The 24,186-nt window shown below is 40.3% G+C and overlaps 1 protein-coding gene across 4 annotated transcripts in view; it reads left to right on the top strand.

The window, feature by feature from the left end:
• YLPM1 (YLP motif containing 1) overlaps window positions 1-22,749 on the top strand; it is a 55,196-nt gene extending 32,447 nt beyond the window's left edge. For 3 of the 4 annotated variants that reach the window (XM_035108517.2, XM_035108509.2, XM_035108491.2), the window contains 4 exons: window positions 7,222-7,273; window positions 14,636-14,766; window positions 15,929-16,110; window positions 16,401-22,749. In XM_035108517.2, the coding sequence (XP_034964408.2) occupies window positions 7,222-7,273; window positions 14,636-14,766; window positions 15,929-16,075 (330 nt within the window). In that variant the 3' untranslated portion in view covers window positions 16,076-16,110; window positions 16,401-22,749. Of the gene's footprint in view, window positions 1-7,221; window positions 7,274-14,635; window positions 14,767-15,928; window positions 16,111-16,400 lie in introns of those variants that run through there. The other variant, XM_035108499.2, reaches the window with a different exon arrangement.
• The last annotated feature ends 1,437 nt before the right edge of the window (window positions 22,750-24,186 follow it).

Genomic DNA, 24,186 nt, shown 5'->3' with positions numbered 1-24,186 from the left:
TTACATGTTTTAATGGCTTAAAGGAAGCTAGAAGACCCAAGATTGCTTGGTTAAGAAGCTGACAACCAGATAGGCCCTTCTTTCTAGAGCAACACCAATGTCAGGAAGAAATCAGACAACAGCCCAACACAGAATTCGTTGCCTGTGGGAAGTGGGTTATTGCTACAGCTCTTCTACAGCATGCAGCAATGCACAATCCCCAGCCAAGTTGTCTGAGAGAGAGAACAGTTGGATTGTGTGTATTGTGCCAGATTTGTCCTGTCTTTCCTAACCAGGTCAAGCCTCCCCACTAAAAAAGGAGAAATCCAATTAAGGTTTTGATACCATTGCTTATTTCTGAGATATGGGAGGTAGTCGGTTCGACTGTTGAACAGCACTTACAGGTCTTACATTCCACTGTTGAACAGCTCATCAAGGAGGTTCCACTGGTACCTTCCCTCCCCTTCAGTGATAATAGGGCACAAATAACACTTTCTGAACTTCAAGATCCTGAACCAGTTCACCCCCAAAAGAATTATGAATTGAAGTTCCTGAAGAAGACACAAAGTGCCATGCATTGGTTGATTTTGACTATTCTTGGGTTCTGCAGCTTACTTATGAGATTCCTGAGATTCATATATAATTGAACCATGAGAAGGTGCTTTATTCAGAGACATGTCAAGAAATAATTGATGCATCTCTGACAAAGAAATAACCAATATCAAAGTAAAACAGTTACTCAACGTACTGGAAAAACCAGCTGGAAGCTACGAGCATCAGGCCGGAGGAATGGCCTCTTTGGACTTTGATACAAGCTGAGGTGATCCTGATTGTTTTATGGGGACCATGTTTCTTTGATTATTCTCTCACACACATACACACACCTAGATAGATGATAGATAGATAGATACGCGCCGCAAACAGCCAAATTCCAGCGTCTGGAATTCAGTTGGCTTTGCTGATCTGCCTGGAAGTTGAGCAGCAGTAGCTAACCTCTAGCAGCAGTAGCTAGAGATGAAAGGAGATGCCCCAGCAATGACTGGTAACATTTTGATATCTCTCAAAGCATCCAGCAACTGGCTCCTGAGATCTTTGGAAGTTCTGCTGATGGCAAGAATAACCATGTAAAGGTAAAGGGACCCCTGACCATTAGGTCCAGTCGTGACCGACTCTGGGGTTGCGCGCTCATCTCGCATTATTGGCTGAGGGAGCCGGCGTATAGCTTCCAGGTCATGTGGCCAGCATGACAAAGCCGCTTCTGGCAAACCAGAGCAGCACATGGAAACGCTGTTTACCTTCCCGCTGTAGCGGTTCCTATTTATCTACTTGCACTTTGATGTGCTTTCGAACTGCTAGGTTGGCAGGAGCTGGGACCAAGCAACGGGAGCTCACCCCGTCACAGGGATTCGAACCGCCGACCTTCTGATCAGCAAGCCCTAGGCTCAGTGGTTTAACCACAGCGCCACCTGGGTCCCTTTAAAACAGTAAGACCATGTAAAAGACCATGTAAAACAGACCATGTAAAAGACCATGAGGATGTTGCCTTCCTCAGGAGGGTAGTCTGTTCCTGACTGTTTCCCAATAATCCCCTTCTGAATGTTAATCAGAAACAACTATTAGGATGAAGGATAGCAGCTCAACAGTTCATAAATATGGTTTAGTCTTTTGGGCATTTTTTTCTGGTGACTCAGTGAGCGAGTCTTCAAACATCAGATGGATGGACAAATACCAAAGCTTGTTTCCTGTTTCCGGCGGTGGGAAATGGCTGACTCCCATACGATCAGATCCTGGCCGTGCCAGTAATTCAGGGCTGATATGGGGGTAGTTAGCCCTGGCAGACTCCCCAGGGTGGGGGAGGACTATCTCGTAGACCCGTAGATTGTCCGAGATTGCCAGCTTGCATTGTGCAAGCGGCAGGACACTGGGTCTCAGAGCACGACACGGCCAGCACTCTCCAAAGCCACGCCCATATCTGTTTTGATAAAATAATTAGATTTGGACAATAAACAGACATAGTCTGGACCGAAGAAGACCAAGAAAAAACCTGCAAAATTCTACAGTCCCTGGCGTTTAAGTTTGGACTTCAAAGAGAATCTCATGATGTTTGGATTACAAGGATTGGTATGTTCTTTTTTTCTTTTATTTTCAATACTTATAATTGGTTTTCTATGCCAAGCCTCATTAAGAAACCTAATTTACTTTGAGGAGTACAGATGGACTTCTATTTATAATTACATATTCAACTGTGCAGCTTTACTCGGTTGGAAAGACTTGATTAAAAAGAAGAAGAAGAAACAAGATGGCGCTTGTGATGCAGCACAGAAAAATGAAAGTTTCTCCCTATTTCAAGGGAAGTGGGAGATGCTTGTTGGCTGACTTTGTCATGATTTGAGACAATAATTTGGGGCAAAACATAGTGCATCTGTTTGCAGAATCTTCATTAAGTGTGAGAGAGAAGGCTAAATGGATGTCTAGCAGCCCCCCTCCTAGGGCCCAGGAGGGGGGATTGTGTGGTGTCCGAAAGCCAATCAATCAAATGATTTACATCTGTGGAGTACAGTTCATTCACATTGCAATATGCAAACATATGCTTAACATCAAAGACAGATTTGGACAACAGCCCAGATGGGAATAATTTAACAACTTAATAACACGGGAGTTGCTGCGTCATTAAACTTCAAACAAAGACTTGGATAACAGCCTGGATCGGAGATTGGAATGAAGCAGGAAAATTGCGCTGCCAAATAGACAGTTGGAAAAATATATATTTACAAATAAAGCTGGACTCGATGGATGTAAGGATATATGATTTTGGACATGATTGAGAATCGCATAGCCAGGGACAGAGAACTTTAAAGTGATAAAATCGGAATGTGGAAAATAGGAGAACAAGAAGAAGAAGCAGGAACGAGATATCGGGGATATGCTTCAAGAGGTCCAGACTGTGGGAAGCCCGGGGGGGAAAAATAATGATTTGGACTACAATTTGGTTCCTTTTGTTACTGTTTTTACTTTTTTTATTGGAATATGATTATATGTTAATTGGCTGTTTGTATTGGAAAATTAATAAAAATGATTTGTAAAAAAAGACAAATACCAAAGCTTGTTAGCCTAAGACTGACTTCCGACCTTGGCAAATGAGGGTCACCAGCGTCCTGGACCTTCCCCCAGCAACAGCACTTAAGCAACTGCTATTCAGAAATACTTCCTCTGACAGTGGACACAACTATCAGGGTCAGTAGCCCTTGATGGCATTTGTTTAATTCTCTTTTAAAGCCTCTCTTCTAAAGTTGGTGGCCATCACTGCCTCTTATGGATAGAATTCCATAATTTGTGTACTGTGTGAAGAAGTACTTTCTTTTATCTTTCCTGAATCTCGAAACATTCAGCTTCATTGGATGCATGTCCATGAATTCTTTTGCTATGAGAGAGGGAGAAAAAGTTGTCTCTATCTACTTTCTCCATAACGTACATGGCGTAATGTGTGGTGTAGTGGTTAAGAGCAGTAGACTCGTAATCTGGGGAACCGGGTTCGCATCTCCGCTCCTCCACATGCAGCTGTTGGGTGACCTTGGGCTAGTCACACTTCCCTGAAGTCTCTCAGCCCCACTCACCTCACAGAGTGTTTGTTATGGGGGAGGAAGGGAAAGGAGAATGTTGGCCGCTTTGAGACTTCTTCGGGTAGTGATAAAGCGGGATATCAAATCCAAACTCCTCCTCCTCTTCTTCTTTTTCTTCTTCTTCTACTACTACTACTATCATGTTGCCTCTGGCTTCTCTTCTCTCTAAACTAAAGAGCCTGAAATGTTTTTAACCTTTCACAGGGGAGATGCTCCATCCCCTTTATCATTTTGGTTGCCCTTTCCTGAACCTTGTCCAATTCTACAATATCTTTTTTGAGGATAGGCAACCAGAAAGGCACACGGTATTCCAAATGCAGTCGCACTATAGATTTGTGTAACGGCATTATGATATCGGCAATTTTATTTTCAGTTCCTTTCCTAACGATCCGAAGCATGGAATTTGCCTTTTTCACAGCTGCTGCACACTGGGCCAACATATTCACATATCCATCGAGCTATGCACTACGACTCCAATGTCTTGTTCCTGGTCAGTCAACACTAGTTCAGACTGCTTGAACATATACGTGAGATGTATGTTTTTTGCACTGACGTGTATCACTTTACTCTTCTTTACAATGAAATGCTTTGCCATTTTAGTCATCCATTATCACAGTTTGGAGAGGTCCTTTCAGAGCTCTTCAAAATCTCTTTTTGTTTTAATGACTGTGAACATCAGCAAACTTGGCCTCCTCACTTCTTTCCCCTTACTCCACATCGTTAAAAAGTGGCTGTCCCAATACCAAATCTCGGGAGACTCTACTTTCTACACCCCTCCATTGGAATAACAGTCCATTTGCAGTCATACATCTGGTTACGTTCGCTGTGGGATGCGTACATCACGGGTTACAAATGCGCCGAACCCTGAAGTGCCGGAACAGGTTACTTTGTCTTCAGTGATTCGTGCATGCACAGACGCACCGAATGACGCCATGTGCAGAAGCACCGGATCGCACGGCAAGCATGCACAGATTCAGCGCTTCAGGTTGCGTACTGCTCTGGTTGCATACGGGGCTCTGGAACGGATCCCGTTCGCATTCAGAGGTACCACTGTATTCTTACTGTGCACTTTCTTTATTTCACCACTTCTTGATCCACATTTTCTGATCCACAGTGACAATGGTTTGGACCCAAAGATGCCAAGCAAAAGGTACTTCTCCTTACACAAGGGAAGATACTACATATTTTCAGCACTTCTCCCTTCCCATTGCAGCCCTTCCATGCTTATTTCATGCCCTTCCAGAGGGTCTCCAAACCCTCAGGAACTGCATTTCTGGGTGTGCAGAAGGTTGCAGTAGAGGGGGAACCCCCATTTTGCGAGCAGAACTCACAGGTAAGGTTCAGCGCCATTGAAAAACAGCTTGAAGAATTTTGGCCCAATGGCTAATAGCTGGAAAATATTCTAAATACATAGGGATATTGCGCCAATTTGAGAGGTTATTTGCTTTTCATTCTTGAAATCGGAATTACTCCATTGGTGTTATGCCATTTCTTTATAGCAGAAGTGAGGGCCAAATTACACATTACACAATTTTTTTTGTATATTTCCCTCAATTTTTTTTGTAAGGAAAAGCAACAACCGAGACAGTATTTCAAACGGGTGGGTGGGGAAGAAATGAGAAAAGCAGCTGTGGGGCTATCAGAAGAAGAAAGAGTTCCTCCTCTGCCTTCTGCCTTCGGCCTCTGTTGTTTGCTTTTCATTTTTAATAACATGGTTTGAACTAAGGATCAAATTAATACATTCTCACAGAAGCAGTAAACTCCTGAAATTCTAAAATGAGGAAACTAAACGTACTTATGGAACTCAGGATCATTCATTGGATTTATATGAACTGAATTACCTATAAGGGTTTACAAGGTTTGTTTATTTAAAATATTTATATCCTGCTTTATTATATAAATAATTCGGGCAGGTAGCAACATGGTCAATAAAAAGAGCACAGTAAAAACCAAAGCAAAAGTACACAGTGGCAGAACAAAAATAGACAACATGGTCATTTCATTGGAAACACAGGACTATGGAATAACTCATACATGAGAGAACAGAATCACTGGGCTCCAAACGTCTTCCCAAAGAGTCAAGTTTTTGACTAGCACCTGGAGGCATACCATTTTGGGGATAGGTGGGTCTTTCTGGGGAGAGCATTTCATAGAACTAGCAGTACTACTAAAAATTCTCTGTTCCTAGTGGACAATCCACCAAACCTGTTACCCATCAACCATCAAACTTTGCATTGTGCAGGCCCTTGAGGTAGTACTTACTAGAGATACATTGGCCTTTAAGATACAAAGGGCCCAAGATGTGTAGGGCTTTAAAGGTAAGAACAAACACCTTGAACTGAATAAACCAGTCAGCAGACAGTGCAGATCAACCAATACTTGGAATAATATGCTCTGACTGGCTTGTTCCTGCTGGCAACCTGGCTGTGGTATTTTGCACTATTTAAAGTCTTCGGGCACTTTTCAAGGGCAACCCCATTTAGCATGGGTTAACAAAGAATGATGGTTAGGGTTGTACTTTTGTTATTACAGACTTTCACTTTGGTCCACTTAGGGCCCATGCATGTGTGTCTGTAGCCGAATGGGGCAGTCTTGTTCACAAAACATGTGTTTCTCTCTCAGTACCTCTTTCCAATCCAGCAACCCGGGCTGCATAAACATTGTCTTCTTTACAAAGCTGAAATAGTGTCAGCTGCTCAGGAGAAAGAACAAGCACTGTATTCAGTCCCATTTGCTACCAAATAGCTGGTTGATGGGATTTCTTATTTTTGAAAAAGCAGGTAACTCATAAAGTACTTCAGACGTGCTCCGTTGGAACCGGACTTGTTTAAGTTCACACATTACATTTGGCATTACATCTGTGACTAGCACTATATAACAGAAACATCATCAAACTCAAGCTGAGCATATGGATATATCCTCATATATAAAATATAATCTAAAGCTAGCCAAAGGAATAAAACTGGATTCGCACGGCATTTTTTTTGTTTTCTCATATTAAATATTTGTGCCATTATAAAATTGTTTAATAAAAATGCACTATGTAGTCAGAACACAAATTGCGGAATTCTTCTGTACTGTTGAAAAAAGATACCTATTTCAGAATAAATAATTTGAACCTATGTTTGTGGAAAATACTCTGGAAAGAATGCAAATAACAACTGGTAAAACTCTTTACTCAGACCCTAGAACCTCTTAAGCCTCCTTCCTGCTACACCCTCTCCCCCTCCCAAAAATTAGGGCATTGTGATGCAGCACACAGAGTTGGGAAAATCTGGAGAGCCATGATGTGCATGGGTCTCTGTGACTTGTCACAAGTATACTTCAGATCATGCCACAATGAGAAAAATGTAATATGTATTTCTACTGTTGTTGCTATAAACCGACTCAGGAGCCCTTTATTTACTGAGAGTGATTTCTTGCACTGGATATGAAGGAATTGTGATTTATTTTTATTTTTTTGCAGTAGTTTGCATTTTAAAAAACATTTTTCCCATTCACAGTTCACATTCAGGTAGCCCTAAGGAAATGTTTGCTGTATAATGCTTTTGCAAATTTAAATGTATGTTATGTCTCTTTATATCTCTCTAATCCTTCGAGCTTCTCTCTGTATATGATTTAGGGTTACATTCCGAAAAGCAAATGGGAGATGGATACTTCTGAAGCAAAACTAGGTGGGTATTTCATTTCTTTTTCCAAGTAAAATATATATGACAATATTTGTACGTCTCTTGTTTGCAGCTCTGAACACTTACCTAAGGCAAAATGATATGAATTGAGTATACCATTTCTGAAAATACAAATATCTATGAGCTGTGTAATATGCACTTAACTTTTATTGTTGGAAAATGTACAAATAATCAAATCCTTTAACTTGTAGCTTTTTGTGTGTTTTGGTTGATGCAGTTACTTTTATTCTACCATTCACATAAGTGAGTTGTATTTGCATTTCCTGCTGAGCTGCTGAGGATAATAGAGTCTAATAATAATAATAATAATAATAATAATAATAATAATTTATTATTTATACCCCGCCCATCTGGCTGGGTTTCCCCAGCCACTCTGGGCGGCTTCCAACCGAATATTAAAAACAGTACAGCATCAAACATTAAAAACTTCCCTAAACAGGGCCGCCTTCAGCTGTCTTCTGAAAGTAGAATAGTTACTTATTGCCTTGGCATCTGCTGGGAGGGTGTTCCACAGGGCGGGTGCCACTACTGAGAAGGCCCTCTGTCTGGTTCCCTGCAACTTGGCTTCTCGCAACAAGGGAACTGCCAGAAGGCCCTTGGTGCTGGATCTCAATGTCCGGGCTGAATGGTGGGGGTGGAAACGCTCCTTCAGGTATACAGGACCGAGGCCGTTTAGGGCTTTAAAGGTCAGTACCAACACTTTGAATTGTGCTCGGAAACGTACTGGGAGCCAGTGTAGAGCTCTCAGGACCGGTGTTATGTGGTCCCGGCGGCCACTCCCAGTCACTAGTCAAGCTGCCGCATTCTGGATTAATTGCAGTTTCCGGGTCACCTTCAAAGGTAGCCCCATGTAGAGCGCATTGCAGTAGTCCAAGCAGGAGATAACCAGAGCATGCACCACTCTGGCGAGACAGTCTGCAGGCAGGTAGGGTCTCAGCCTGCGTACCAGATGGAGCTGGTAGACAGCTGCCCTGGACACAGAATTAACCTGTGCCTCCATGGACAGCTGTGAGTCCAAAATGACTCCCAGGCTGCGCACCTGGTCCTTCAGGGTCTTTACATTCTTTAAGCCTCAATACTTCTGAGTGAAGATATGAAGACCATACTTCATCTTGTTTCTGTCTTACGTTTATTTTCAACTATCTTCCTTAATAGCATGCTTCCTCTTATACTAGTGCCATAATGCAGTAATTTAATTGACCAGCCTAAACAATGCATCAGAAAGCTTTGTAGAAGTGCAGCTTTTGTTTCATATGATTCCTGGGAATAAACCTTATTCAAAAGGAAGTTGGCCTGACCATTGAAATCAATTTTATAAGCACATTTGTGAAAGAAATAATCAAAGAAATAATATATACATAATGCCGAACAATACGACATATGTTGACATAAAGGAACTCCCATTACTTTTCAGTTTCTCTGTTAAACAGATTGCATTAAACCATTAGTGCTGCTTTCCATCATCAGTCTTGAAAGCTTTGCTGGACAAAATACTAATAAAGTACGCCATCCCCTTCATTGTACAGTAGAACCTCAGTTCTCAAACCGCTTCATTCCCAAACGTTTTGGCTCCCGAATGTTGAAAACCCGGAAGTAAATGTTCTGGTTTTCAAACATTCCTCGGAACCTGAACGTTCGACGCAACTTCTGATCTGCAAAAAGCCTAGCTGTCAGCCAGTTGGAAGCAGCATTTCTGAATTTGAACGTTTCGGAAGTCGAACGTCCTTCCAGAGAAGATTACGTTCAGCTTCCAAGGTTCCATTGTACCTTTAACTTCCAGGATTTTAGGTACTGCAGGCATATTAAGCATTTGTCTATGTATTTAAAGAACTGATAACCTGCCCTTTATCACAGCAGTCTCATTGCTGTAAAAATTAATGTAACACACAATGGCAATGCTAAAGTTAAAAAATCATCTGAAACAATAAATAAAATCATCTATATTAAACTACAGAGCAGATATCTATATGAGTCTGGGTTGGTGTCAATCATACAACAGAGGGAAAGGGTTTCCATAATCAATTTAGAATTGATTGATTGAACATGCTACCTGAGAAGCTATCGCTCTGCTTTGGATTACATTGAGAGTATGTAGCATAAGCTGGAAAACAAAGTGTATGTGGTGACCTTTGAGAGTTTGAATTTGAATATTGGTGCATGCTCACAATATACACACACAGTGTATACACTCATACTCAGTGTTAGGGTGCAGTGTAAAGAGACTATTTCATTGCTTGTACTATTTGCATAAAATAGCCTTTTCAGTTGTGGCACCTTTTCTGCTGCTAAGTTCTGTTGGATGTGCTATTGAAATCTCAAAAGAGCATCGCAAGTTCCTAATATCAGCCAAAATCATGCTGGAGAGCTAAGTAGTTGAAAAGAATCTACCTAATAAAGTCTTCACATGCAAGAAATGTATATATTACTGTCTCTAATTCAATGTCATATTTTGTCATACCTGCGTAGTGTAAAATCTTGATGGATTTAACATAGTTCGTAAATAGTTACATGATTTTCTTATGGGAGTGCATGCATTTTGACCTCATATACTCTTGTGTATCTGACTATAGTAAGTTTTTCCTTTTGCATTCAGCAATTAATTTTATATACAAATGCATAATTGAGAGTTTGTACATATTCAGTCCCTCTTCAAGTTCAGAGAGTGTCCATTACTATCGTCTCAGTATTATAGTAGTTTCATGAGCTTTCAGTCCATTAGGTTAAATTAGATATTTAGTGACTTGAAACTGGTGGTCAAGGTTTCTGATGGTAATTCTGGAGGTTCAGAAGCAAGAGAAAGCAGTACATCTTGATTTGCATAGAATACATTCAGATGTGCATACTACATTCAGTGGGGAGGAAATGACAGTTATATAGGAAACATCCCTTGCTTACTCTGTACCTGGGGGTTCCTGTAATTTCTAACTGTTGCTCTGTAACAAATGGTAGGAAACATCTGTCTTACCATGTTGCCCTTATGGTTGGGTGGATGCTGAATGAGGTGTGTGTTCATGAACTGATAATTGTTGGGGTCACATACTCACTGTAGAGGCACAATTTGTCTTTATGTGACTGTTGTAAACAAACCAAGAGTCTCATAAGAACATTGTATGTAAAACTTCCAGCAGTAACATTTTCACATAAGGAAGAGTCCTACATTAATTTACTTTTAAAATATTAGTGCTGCTGTGATTTGAGGCAGCTTCCAAGGGTATTGAAACTGGTCTAAGTAAATAATTCAGTCCATTGTCAAAACATAACTTTCAGCAATTGGGGCGATGGGGGTTAGAAGCAATTTTAACCATCTCTCAAAGCAGTTTTAAGACAGCCGTGAAAACAAAGGTAATAAAACCCACTTAAAGGGTGTGCAAAGAGCCAGTGTCTTTAGCTGGCATCTTGAAAATGGTCAAAGGAGGATACTAAGCAAATGGACATTAGAAGGGAGCTCTACAGATGGTGCAATGAGCCAGAAGGCACCAGCTTTTGTTGCCCTCCATGTCAACTCAAAAGTAGGGGCATGCTTAGTAGAACCTGTGAAGACAATAACTGGGCAGGTTTGTTAGGGAATAGGTGGTTTTTCAGCTAACCTGGCCCCAAGCCAATGCTTTAGAGCTCTATAAATTAGAGCAAGCATCATGAATTGTGCCTAGAAACAAATTGGTAGACAGGAAACCTCTTTAAGTGCTATTGAGAATGTTCCTTCTATCAGTCTTATCAGTTCTAGGTAAGACTTGCCACTTTGTTCTAAATTATTTGAAGTTTCCGAATGATCTTGAAAGGATACCTCATCTAAAGCAAATAGCACTGTTCTAACCTGGATGTTATCAAGGCATGCATAACTCTAGTCAGATCTTGTTTTTCAAAAAATGGCCATGATTTGTGTACCAAGTGAGGTTGCTTAAAAGGTGCTATGAGCCATGAAGGGTACTGAAGTTGTCTGCAAAACCAGACCTAACAACACCAGGCTGCAAACCCAATCCTTTAGGGTGAATGGAAGCCCAGCAAGAACTGTCCAAATATTTTCTTGCTCAGCTACATCACCAGCCAACAGTACTTCAATCTTACTTTGCAGTGTTTCTAACTACCAGTTCCTGGGTACCAGCAACAAGTGGGGGGGGGGCCTGTTGGCCTGATGCCATTCTGGTGGGATTCCCTGAAGTGTCTGGTTGACCACTCTGACAAAAAGAATGTTTAAGCTTTCATCTGATTAAAGTTAATCAGAAGGTCTCTCTTTATTATTCCCACCTCCTTCCCAATTTCAAACACATGTTCAGAGCTTCTGTAGTCCATTTTGAAGTAGATTGAAAGAGAATTGTGTGTCAAATGTTAATACTGATGACAATTCAGACCAGATCTGCAGGTGACCTCTTTCAGTCATTTCAGATGCACATTACACAGCAAGGAACTCAAGATGGGTATCTTTGGAACCTTGCAGCATAAATTCCATGGAGCAGAGTACCTTTTGGAACTGACATAGGAACAGAAGCACAGTCCCTCCTGTGCCCAATTTAACATACCAGAAGTACCATGGCCAGTGATATTCATAGTTGACATACCCACCTCCCTTCCCTCCTGATGAAAGTTATTTTATGGGGGCAACTTAGAAAGAAAATCATTTAGGTTGTGTAGGAATACTGCTCATCAGCCAAAGTAGATCTGAAACAAAATGCTGTTGAATGTTGCGATCTGGCCCTGTGAGTTCTCCCTGATAAACCTCAATGAAATGCCACTGTGTTAGATTCCCGATTCATAGATGTATGTAAAATGCTAAACCTTTTATTGTAGTAAATGTTGCCTATAACATAAAATCCTGCATTGGCATTCGTCTGAATTTTCCTGAATTTTTACCTGAAATTTCCTTGCATACCTGCTTGCAAATGAATTATTACCCCAGCTAAAAATGTAACTGCTGCTAAGTGATCATGAGTCCCTCTAACAACTTCACATTTGCAGTGACGCTTTTCATTCATTTCCCTCCACATGATTTTGGTACCAAATCAAACTTCATGGGAAACAGATCTAATGTTCGTCTCCACTGTTTTATAAAAACAATGTGTGAAATGGCTATCACTATTGGCACCTTATATCTTAAGCTGCTCATTGTTTGTTTTATGTTTATTGAGGTAAGTATTTATTGAATTTTGCAGAGTTTTAGGTTCACATCACTTTTTTCCTTTCCTCGTGGAAATTTATTTTACAAGGAAGATAATTGTAGGCAACAAAGAACACCACACATAACAATGCAATGAGGTCACTAGAGTAGTAAAAAAACCTCAGTGTTTGGAATCCTCAGTGTACCATAGATGTGCTTGTGGAATAACTACAGAAAAAAGCTTAAGGAGAAGTTTACTCAATATAGCATATTTATATATGGTCAGAAATAAATACAGGCATATCAATGTGAATGGCATTTGATCAGAAGCTTGAAGGGCTTCCATATTGGAAACAAGCAGGAGAAATTGTGCCATAATACCTTTTAAAATTACATCATGTTTTAAAAATACACAATGAAAAGGAACGAAATATTATGAAACAGGTCACTGAATGAACAAGGACTTTTTGTTCAGTACCTATTTCTCACTTTTCTATTGCATACGTCATTCATATCCCACCTGAATGAGGGAATAAACTCGTCTATGTTGATGATCAGATATGCCAGTTTATGCTTTCATTCAGAACAATTTGATTCCTGGATCAGTGTCCAAGGAACTGCATGAGCAGCAGTTATTTTCTCCCCTCCTATAGCCCCACCCCCACCGTTGCTTTGAAGATGGGGTGGAACATGATTTTCTGCAGCATTGAAGAATGACATACGGAAAGAAAAATTTGCAACATATACACAAGCACATTTTGGCTCCTGGCCCTCTTTTGTACAAGTTCCAACTTCATATCTTATATCACTTATAATCTTAAATGAATATGTAAAGATATCTGCTAACATGGCATTTATACATTAATTGTTGCTATTCGTGATTCTAAACTCTGCTGGAAAATGTTTTTTTCTGAGCAATTTTGTGCATAACACTCAGACTTCAAAACACTTCTATTATTGCAGAATGTTAACAATACTTACCAATATATCTGACTGTTGGCAAATGGTATCTTTGGAGCTGTAACTGCCATTTTTAATTGGATATGTTTAGCATGTTTAACTTTTAAAAACAGGTTAATGTAAGTGTAGCTAAATAATAGATAAATATTATTCCTCCAAATAATATAATTTTGAGTAAATTTAATAGTACTTATCATCTTTCAGGCTTGAAGTAGTTCCAGCAAAAATAGAAAAATGGGGTTTACATTATTTGAATGGAATTTATTTCATACTTAACATTTTTTGTTCTGATTTACAGAAACCTCTTTTGTAATTTGATGTTAAATTAGATATAGCTGCTACTTTGGTTCACTGGATTAATACATAACCTAATTTTTGCAATTCTAATAAATTGATTTTTTTTCTGCTTTCTAGTAAATAGGCAAGGCTCTTTCTACAAACAGATACTTTGGGGTTTGCTCATTTCAGTAGCAATCTCTGGGAACCATTTAGACAACCTCTAGCATTAAACATACTGTTGTACACTTAAAATATATTGGTATACCTAATTTTACAATTGTGTAGTACATTATTTAAATTGTGTAGTATGTTATGAATGGGAAGGAAGCAAATTATGCATATAGAAAATATTTGTGAGCTCTGTCACAAATTTCACCTATTCATACCAATTTGCTTCTCGCCAGTAGCAACTATTTCCTAATAATAAACATTTTTAAAGAAAATTGATCACAATCACACCAAAAGTTTATTAGAGCAGTAATACTGAACTTCACATGAGGCCAGTCATATCCGTTCAAGCAAAGGAAGAATGTGAGAAACTGCTTGTGGGTTTATTCTTTTTATGGCTGGTGCTCTGCACCACAAGTCAGATGTCCTTGACTCCAACACAGGCAGTTCAAAAGCTGTCTTATAGTCTTTCAAAAATAAATGTAGATATCTGGCGGGTGCACTGATATGCATTTGCCACAGCGTTGGCATAAGGCAAGGTATTAAAAACTTTCTTTAGTATTTAAATTTGTATCATTTCAAAAGCATGTTCAAGTATCGCCACATTATATGGCTTGTATGATTATCCAGCACAATTTTTTCTCCTGTATCATCACAGATTGCTGCTTCAAAAAAGTGAAAATGGGTTTTACCATTTTACTCATGAAGACACCCAGCAACTTGCATATACCACTGCTATAAGATAACAACTTGCCCTTCTGAAAGCATTCCCATGCATCTTGTTTGTATTGGGCATTACACAAGTGAGCTTTTTCCCTTTAACCCTGAGGCTGTATGTTTGTTCTCAGACAAATTGGATGGCTTGCGAACCGGTGCTAAGAGAAGGCGTGATTGGGAAGCAATTGCCAGCAGAATGGAAGATTATCTTCAGCTTCCAGATGATTATGATACCCGTGCTTCTGAACCTGGAAAGAAGAGGGTAATATAGTAATTTTGGTTTAATGTCTCAGAGTGTCTCACCCAGAAAGTTTTTCATAAAGCATGAACTATATGTTTGGGTCAGCTAATCTATGTTTGGAAGCACAGTGGGGCCATTGCTTTCATTTTAATACCCATTAGATTCCATTTCTCTTCCCAAAGTTTTCTTCTAAAAATCCGTATCTCGTCATGCTCCGGTAAAAACAAGGAAAATAGCAAAGCTTAGTAGTGCGCATTTATAGCTAAAGGCAGCAGAGACTTCTTAGTAAGAAGATGAGGAAACAGTAAATAAGTAGGGAAATGGAAAATATGGGTGTATTTGATAGATTTGCAATATGACTTGAGGACACACATTAGCGCTGTCCTGAAGTTTATACAGGTTCCCTGAAGAATGATTGGTTCCACTTAGCGCTAAGCCGAATTTTAATGATTATTATTTTTTTGTACCCAACATTGGAGGGGGTGTGGGGAGAGGACACAGGAAAAACCCTGCACTTCTTTCCACATATGCTTTCACTTTCGCACCTGCATCCATTGTGGTGGGAAGGGAGTACATCCTCATTGCCTGGACAATTTGCTACAGTCCGCTGGCAGTTTCCTTGTCCCATGCATACCATTGAAAGTAATGCCATGCAAATGGAAGAATCACATCTGGACATCCTCTGCACTCCCTTCCTTACAGTAGTAAGATACACATTTGGATGTGCATCTTTATACATGCCCCCTTCCTGCCCAACTACTAAACTAAATGCAAATGGAGCAGAGCCAAGGAATGTCATCTCTCTTGTCTTAGCAACTGGGACAGGTTCACTCTTTTCCCCCAGCGAATTCCTTGTGAACAGTTTCACATCTACTGAAGAGGGGGCAAAAATCTTCTTGAAAGACTCCCTGCTTTGCACATTTAGAGCACTAGTTCCTATGCTCTTTGAAAGAAGACGTGGGATCGGAATTCAATAAATAAATATGACACTAAATAAATTCTACTTGCAAACTTGTGAGGGTCGCAAATCTTTGAGCGTTGTAGAATGCTGAACCAATAAAGTTGCCTTTCCTATTTCTAAGTTGTCTGAAGCCTTCGCTGAGCACGAAACCGTATTATTGGCAAAAATGTCTTGCTTCGTTTTCTGGAACTGAGTATCATCCCAATGCTGTGTTCTTTGTAGGTAAGGTGGGCAGACCTTGAAGAAAAAAAGGATGCAGACAGAAAGAGGGCCATTGGTTTTGTGGTGGGACAAACGGATTGGGAGAAAATCACCGATGAAAGTGGTCATTTTGCTGAGAAAGCCCTCAAGCGTACAAAGTACATCTGATGCAACATGTCAAGTAGAATTTTTCTACCTATGAGGTAAGAGCTCCTGTGTCTTGGTGAGTTTTTGAGAATGACCTAAAGAAGGAACAATGATAGCGTTCTCCGCTCGATGATCATTTGGACATTAGGGCATAGATAGACTTGTCAGTTGTGCATGTCTATTTGATATCCAATCTCCTCTATATGATGCATTGTGGCTAGAGGGAATTGGAATGCCACAGTTCAAAAAATTGGGGGAAAGCCTGACTACTGAACAGCAGTCTGCTTTTTTCTCACAGTCCCCAAAACCTAACTACTTTTCTGTAACAGTTTCCTTTTCCCTGCAGGCAGTTTGCTTTGATGAGAACTGAACACAAGGTGATGTGGAACTTGTCATTCGCCCTCTGGAGAGTTGTGCGGTTCTTTTCTTTTGAAACTTCATTTTTTTGTGTTCTTCCCTATTGCATTCCTTGGAATTCTACCTGGTGATATCCAGCACCCCCAAGTTATATGGAGCTTGCATCTAAATGTGAAAGGTTTTTGTGTTAAAATTAGTAGTTCTAGCTTTTATGCGTGCAGTAGAGTGGAAAGATGAAGCCATGGACATTTTTTCTTCTGTACTGTCGCAGAATGTCAGCATTACAATTGCATTGTTGCTTTGTGGCTGTTATTTTTTACTGTACAAACTTTGTAGTTTATTGTACTAGAAAACAGAACAATAAACTTTCACTACCAACCTAGTGAATGACTTAGTCGACCATATATTATATAGGCTGCTCTATTTTGTGTGTGTGCGTTTGTGTGGTTTGCTTAAAAAGATGATCCCTTCAACTCTCTGCGGAATGTTGGAGCCCTTGGTCATTAACATGCCATGTTTCCTTATAAACTTCCTGTTCAAAACAATTTTATTCTTCACACAAAAAATTAAATGTGCATACTAACGCCAGAAAGCATTAGTGTGTGCATGGAGATTAAAAGCCATTTCAACTGTCCTAAGAAGAAGGCTTTATTTTATGTTGGAGAGAAAATGATTTGCCTCAAAGAGGATGGTCAAGCAACTTAATGTACAATGTTCTCTCTGTCTTGTTACATGCTCCGTTTTGCATGCTTGCTAACAAACAAATGCAATGAACTGCTTTTGTCCTTTTCAAGTTCCAATTCAGTGGATTGTGTTATGAATTATAAGGATGGAGAAGGTGCCAAATCGTTTGAATGAGACCATTGCTATCTTAGTTTTCTTTTAGAAAAGGGTGGTGGTGGTGGTCTTGAAAGATGCTTCATTAACTCTTCTTAGCCAATCAGTTTGTGATTGCCTAGCAAATTATTTTTATTCATGGGTACATTAGTAATGATGAGGGCATTTTTTGCTGTATTGAAGGAGGACCACTGTTTAGTATTTAATGAATGGTTTATTATTGTAATATATTTGTTTACTTGACATTTTCTAGTCTGATTAATTATGTATAATTTGGAAACTGTTCCCAGAATGAACAATAGAATATTTGGATACAGTGCAGAATGTTAAATGGCTACAAAAGCTTATTCATATGTATACTTTCCTATTTTGTTGCACTGTGACTTTTTATTGTTTGGTAAGCTATTTGTGGGCCTGCATTTCACAGTAATTACAAGGAGACATGGGAAATTAGAAGCTCTTGTGACCTTATGAAGTTCAAGAGTTGCACTCTTTGTTTCTAAATGAAACTCACAATTTTGTGAGAAGACAAAGGGAATAATTACTGGATCTTTCAGATAAAGATGCTCAGTAGAATCTCATGTTTGAACTCTGCAGAGGTGACTAATTGAATTGTGAGTTTTTATGTAGTGATGCCTTTCATATATAAACCAACTTATTTCCACATGGTACTTAGTTAAGATGGCTGTTGTGGCTTACTGCTCTTTTGCAGAATGAAGTAGGGGAAATGGAAGACCTAGGATTCTCACTGCATCTTCTTTAACTCAGGTCTGAATCTTCCTGTCATACTAGTGTATCTGGATGTAAGTAATTGTACTGTACTTTAATTGCTGGTTTACCATCATTTTCAGTCACAACTTTGGTGCCTTTTGATACTACCAAGCATCATACTATAGTCTGGTACATTATGTGGAGTCATTTATATATTTGTGGTTGCAATTCTTCTACAGTGGTACCTCGGGTTACAGACGCTTCAGGTTACAGACTCCGCTAACCCAGAAATAGTACCTCGGGTTAAGAACTTTGCTTCAGGATGAGAACAGAAATCGTGCGGTGTCGGCGCGGCGTCAGCGGGAAGGCCCCATTAGCTAAAGTGGTACCTCAGGTTAAGAACAGTTTCAGGTTAAGAACAGATCTCCGGAACGAATTAAATTCTTAACCCAAGGTACCACTGTATTCCTGTTCTATGTGTTCATTCACCTTTCCCTGACTCCTATGGTTTGATAGCACCACCTATGGACAACTTGCCACACATATAATATGTAGCAATTGTTTGCATCTGTATCTCAAGCGAGATAGTGGAGTGCACCCCTGAGGGCGAAGTCAAACTGCTGCATTAGCAGCACAAAAGTGACCCCTCCAGGGCACAAGCGTGGGCAGCATGTATGGAGGTCCTGGACTGCCAAGACACAAGACTCCCCTCTCGGCCTCATTTATGTGGTCCAAATGAAAGCAGAGCAGTAGTTTGGCACCAGCTTGGCTGCAGGAGTTGCCGGAAAGAGACATACAAGATGCCATCCTGATGTCTCCAGATTTGTGTAGGGTTTCCTCCTTAGACTTTTCTTCTCCCGAAGATATCCCGCAAGGCAGCTGGTGTTTAGGTGTTTATTTCCTCCCAGATGTGCTACGTTCTCAGATTGACAAGCCCCCTCTACATCACATACAGAACCCACCTTCTTGACCATTGGTCTCACTATTGGTCTTGTCCACTCAATTCACTGGAGCCTGTCTTCGCATGCAGGAGAAGTCCCTAACTCACCGAGGGTTTGAAACTCATCAGCTATCCTCACCTGGTTTAGCTGGCCAGTCAAAGCCATTTCCAGGTGCAGCCGCTGGCTTGTGCTGACAGCTTCTAGGAGCCACAGGTGACAGCTGAATGCAAGGTGGGGACCAAGGATGGACAAACTACCCCAGATGGAGCATGATGTCGTCATCCCCAGGTCCTACCCCTCCCCTAACACCCCATACACCCCCTTTTGCAAGAAGGGAGAGATGGCAAGAGGGCGAAGAAAGAGATGAACAATTGGAATAGTATTTACTTGAACCAATATGACTGGAAGTATGTAATGGATATTCCAATGGACCAACAAGGGTGACACCTATTTTTTCATAGTTTTCTTTTTCCTTTTACTTTCTTTGAGACTCCATGGAATGCCTCAGTGTTCTGCCTCTGAAGAACAGTTGTGGACAGACCACGTGGGAGACCTATTGCCTTGGCTTTATTTTTCAGCATGTATGGTCCTGCCTTTCTAACAATGATTAAGAGCGGTTAACCGGGGTCGTGTCTCTGCTCCTCCACATGCAGCTGCTGGGTTACCTTGGGCTAGTCACACTTCCCTGAAGTCTCTCAGCCCCACTCACCTCACAGAGTGTTTGTTGTGGGGGAGGAAGGGAAAGGAGAATGTTAGCCGCTTTGAGACTCCTTCGGGTAGTGATAAAGCGGGATATCAAATCCAAACTCCTCCTCCTCTTCTTTCAAGACAACTTATAGTCAGAAAAAATGATGAAATAAATAAAACCATGACAGTCTTTAAAATGGATTAAAAGGGCATTGACAGGATGAAATAATATGAGGGAAATAATCTACAAAAGCTTGTTGAAATAAAACAATCTTCGCTGTCTAACTAAAAGCAGAAGAGGGGTGAGGCAGCTGTCCCTTGGGAAGCTCTTCTGATCTTGGGCAAATGAAAAGGCTGCCTTGAATACCCACCCATCATTAGACCCATGTACTTCAATAGGACCCGTACATGTAGGTCATTGATGACTATTTGAATAGTACCAAAAAAATAATAAACTAATGAATTACTGTGGGCTGTCCCCTGTGTCCGCTAGATGTTATCACAGGAGACCATTGTCGCAGAAGAGCGAGGGACATTCTCAGGGATGCTCACACCCTGGCCAGCACCTTTTAAATCTCCTGCCCTCGGGTAGGAGATATAGAAGCATGATAAGCTGCACCAACAGGTTAAAGAACTGTTTCTACCCATGGGCTGTGAGGCTGCTGAATGGAAGATAGCAACATTGCAGCTGACGTTCAAGGTTGGTGGTCATATGACAGCACACAATGTAACAAGGACCAAGAGATTGTGGGGGGAGGGGGGTTCGTTTAATATCACTGTAAACAAGTGGTACAGTGATAATAAAGTATTTCTATTCTATAATTATAAAAGTAATTTCTGGAGGCTTTCATTCCACATGTTCGACATGATCAAAGTGAATTAAATATTCAGCTTCTGAATAATATCTGTCAACTTTGTAGAATTGTAGTTGAAAAACGGTAGGTATTAAATAATGTATGCAATATTCTTCGTATAAATGGCACATTGTTTGCCCTCACTAAGAGCAATTTACATCATTTTACTATCAGCTTAGTATTAAAAGTTAGTGGACTCCTTGATCTTTGAGCTTGGAATGAGGTGTTTTTGAGAAATGCTGAATACTTCCTGTATCTACCTGGCTTCCTAAAATGGGTAGTGTGGGAAAATGTTGTCAATACTATAATTCACTGGTACACTTCTCCTCCTGAGCAGGAGGGTGGAATGCTTTGATCAATGATTTGGTACATACCACTTGAGTACCATTGTTGTTGTTGTTATGGTCCCATCCGGTTTCTCTACTTGCTAACGTAACAGTTGCATTCTGCACCACCTGGTGCCCCCGGGCCATCAAGTACCGGTGGCGACCATTTCTCATGGGAGTTCCGTTCCTGGCCCTTGTGCATCCTGGCAGAGTGTCTATAAACATGTCCTGCCCCCATTCCGCCTTCTCTTGGGTCCAAAAGAACCTGCGTGTGAATGATCGCGCGTCAGTGGAACACACCAAAAATGGTCACCACCTGTACTCCAAGGAGGATACTAGAGCATGGACCACAAAGGGCAGGCTATCCCAGCCCAGGAACTGCTAAAGCCAGCAAACCAGCCTAAGTTGGGCATCAGCGCTCCTAGCCACAGAAACCAGTTGAGACTTCAGTGACAAGTTGGGAGCTAGGAGCACTCCCAGGCTACAAACCTGATGTTTCAGAGGGAGTGCACCATCTCCCAGAAAAAAGGTATACACCTAATTCTTACCAGGACTCAGCCTAAGTTTTATTGGCTCTCATCCAGTCCATCACTGCTCCAGACACCTGTCCAGTGATTTCACAGCCTCTCCCGATTCTGACAAATGGTTTTTGCAATACAGAGATGGATACACCAGTATCCTTGCACACAAAAATCCAACATTTCCCTCACTTGACCAAAGTGCCTTTCACATTCAATTTGTTTTAATCTGTCAGAAAAGTTGGTTTTATTTCAGTTTTTAAGCATGAGCGCTCCTATCGATTTGCACTAACACAACCCCAACACCCTTCTCTTTCTCTCATGTTACTTTTTCTAGTTCTTTTTTCTCTCTACTATATTTTCATTAGTTTGGGGGTTGTAGTTTTATAATTGTGGGAGTCGTGGGCCGCCAGAGTGTATGTGATAGGGTAATATACATTGACTGCTGTGTAAATTTACAAATCTTTCTAAAGATTTTACAGTTACTGTACTTACCTGGGGCTGGAGAAGGCACACTGCAACTTCTTCCCCTTACATTTTCTCACTTGTCATGCTGGTTCCACCCTTCACCTTCTTACCAACTACTTTTAAGTGTGTATATTTGGTTACTGTTTACTTCACTCTTGATTGTGCTGCCTTCTGCAGCATAGGACCTTAATCCAAAATTTGGTGTGACCATCATCCAGCTACACAAATGGTACCTCCATAGGAACAGTGCGAGCAGTACTCAAATTCTTGTGCTAGCACAATGAGATTTCTTCCCTCCCTCCCGCTGCGCATGCCATGCCCTGCCCTGTCCACAAATCTCCAAAGTGTTTGGGGAACCTCCAGAACAGATTTAGGAGGTGCACAGAAGGACAGGAGGAACTCCCATTATTCAAGGAGGAATCCTTGAACCGATCGGATGTTAACCTTAGTTCTCTGTTGAATACAATCCTGTATCACTTATTACCAGACTCTGTGACTGATAGCAGGAGAAGACAAGGATGACCCTCATACCGAGGATGAGGATGATTTCGCCATACATTGACTTCACTGTATATGATACTTTGACACACATTGATACTAACCATGGGAGTCCATGATCAAATGCATCTATAATAACCATGGCAGCTTGCATTCTTTGGGAACCGCTCTTTCAAAAAAAGACAATATTATGTTTACAAATCACATTTCATGGAATGAGCAGTCATTAGGATTGCCTTAGGCTGAATTGTGACATTTGATAGCTGCAGTAGTGAACTCTGCCGATGTCGTCCAAGTTGTGTTTTATTTCTTTCAGTAAACAAGTGCTCCATTATAGTTGAATGGATCTTCATTAAATCTAATTGACAGGAAGGTTACACCTGTTATATAGCATAGGAGATCTATTAATTTCAATTAAAATATATAATAGTGCAGATAAATCCTGCTGCTATGTTATGAATGGAGCTACAAAATAAATACTTTATATTGTTTAATGGGGGGAAACCCATTTTGTCTATTTCTTGACCTGCATCATGACTGGCAGGATGCTGCTCTGACAGTGGGGATCATATGCAAATAAGGTAAGTACATACCGGTAGGTGTGGTTATGAAGCATAAGGATGTAAAGAACATGGTGTATAGAACATGATGGAGATGTATACATATTTTTCCATGACATCCTTTTCCGAGTTGAAGTTTAACATTAACTTAAAATCAGTTTCTGCAGCATAAGAAATAGAAGTTGAACAGGAGACACACTAGAGCAGTTCTAGCAAAGTAGCAGGTACTCTCAGTTACCCAGGGTTGTGTGTACTATGTACTAAATAATATTCTGTGTAATTTAATATATATACACACACACACACACACACACACACACATACATACATACATACATACATACATTACTTCTTTATATTGTACATAAGCCCTTTGTGGGAGAAGCTGATGAATAAAGACAGAAATAATTACGATGATGGCTTCTTATGCATAATATTGCTTTTTTTTAACCAGTCCATGAAGAGGGATGAGGAATTTTGAGCCCAACAACAATCTCTGAAAATCTTATTTAGCCTCTGGCTTTTGGGATGTTATCCAGAAAACCAGAGATTTGCTTTTTTGAAAAATAACCTGAGACACTCAACCAGATTCTGTATCCTCCACCACATTCTGCTCCTAACTGCATTCTTGTGAAATCATGGCATACACAAAGCCTATGTCATGTGCCATAGTCCGTGTGCCTCATACATACATGGTTTAGGATAACAGAAATCATTCTCTAAATTCATTTAATAAGCATGTGAGTACTAATTGCCTCATTCAGATACCATAATTTAGTGTTAATTGAACAAGCTTTGGATTCATCAGCAAAATAGTCCTTCAGCACTGTTGTGATAGATAAAAAGAGAATTGAAAACATACAAACTACAGTTTAGCTTTATGTCTGAACCCAAATAAACTGTGGTTATGGTTTAAGGAAACAAGCTAACTTCAAGCCATGGTTCATGAAGTAGGCTTGTTTCCATAAACCATACTTAAAATTAACCACAGTTTTAGATTTGGACAAAACATTCATTTGTTTGTTTGTTGAGCATTTTCTGTATCACCAAGAAAAATACATTGGCGGCAAACAATAATATCGCATCTATAAAACAAAGATGCACCACAAATCAGTAGGTCAAATTAATACACCAACAACATAACTTGATTTCAGAGACAGAGTGGATAAACTGGTGAGTTTTAAGCAGGCACCTAAATGTCAATACTTTAGGTCCCTTCCTGATGTTCATTGTAAGGACATGTCTAATTCCAGGTGCTACCACACTTAAATGAACATAAGATGAACCTTGGAATCATATGGCACTACTAAGACACTCACAGAATTGTAGAGTTGGAAGAGACCACGAGGGGCATCAAGTCCAACCCCTGCAATGC

This window comes from Zootoca vivipara, chromosome 1 (assembly GCF_963506605.1).
Source record: "Zootoca vivipara chromosome 1, rZooViv1.1, whole genome shotgun sequence".
In the NCBI taxonomy this organism is placed as follows: domain Eukaryota; kingdom Metazoa; phylum Chordata; class Lepidosauria; order Squamata; family Lacertidae; genus Zootoca; species Zootoca vivipara.
The sequence above is the reverse complement of the archived record's forward strand: the minus strand, read 5'-3'. Positions and strand labels throughout refer to the sequence as shown.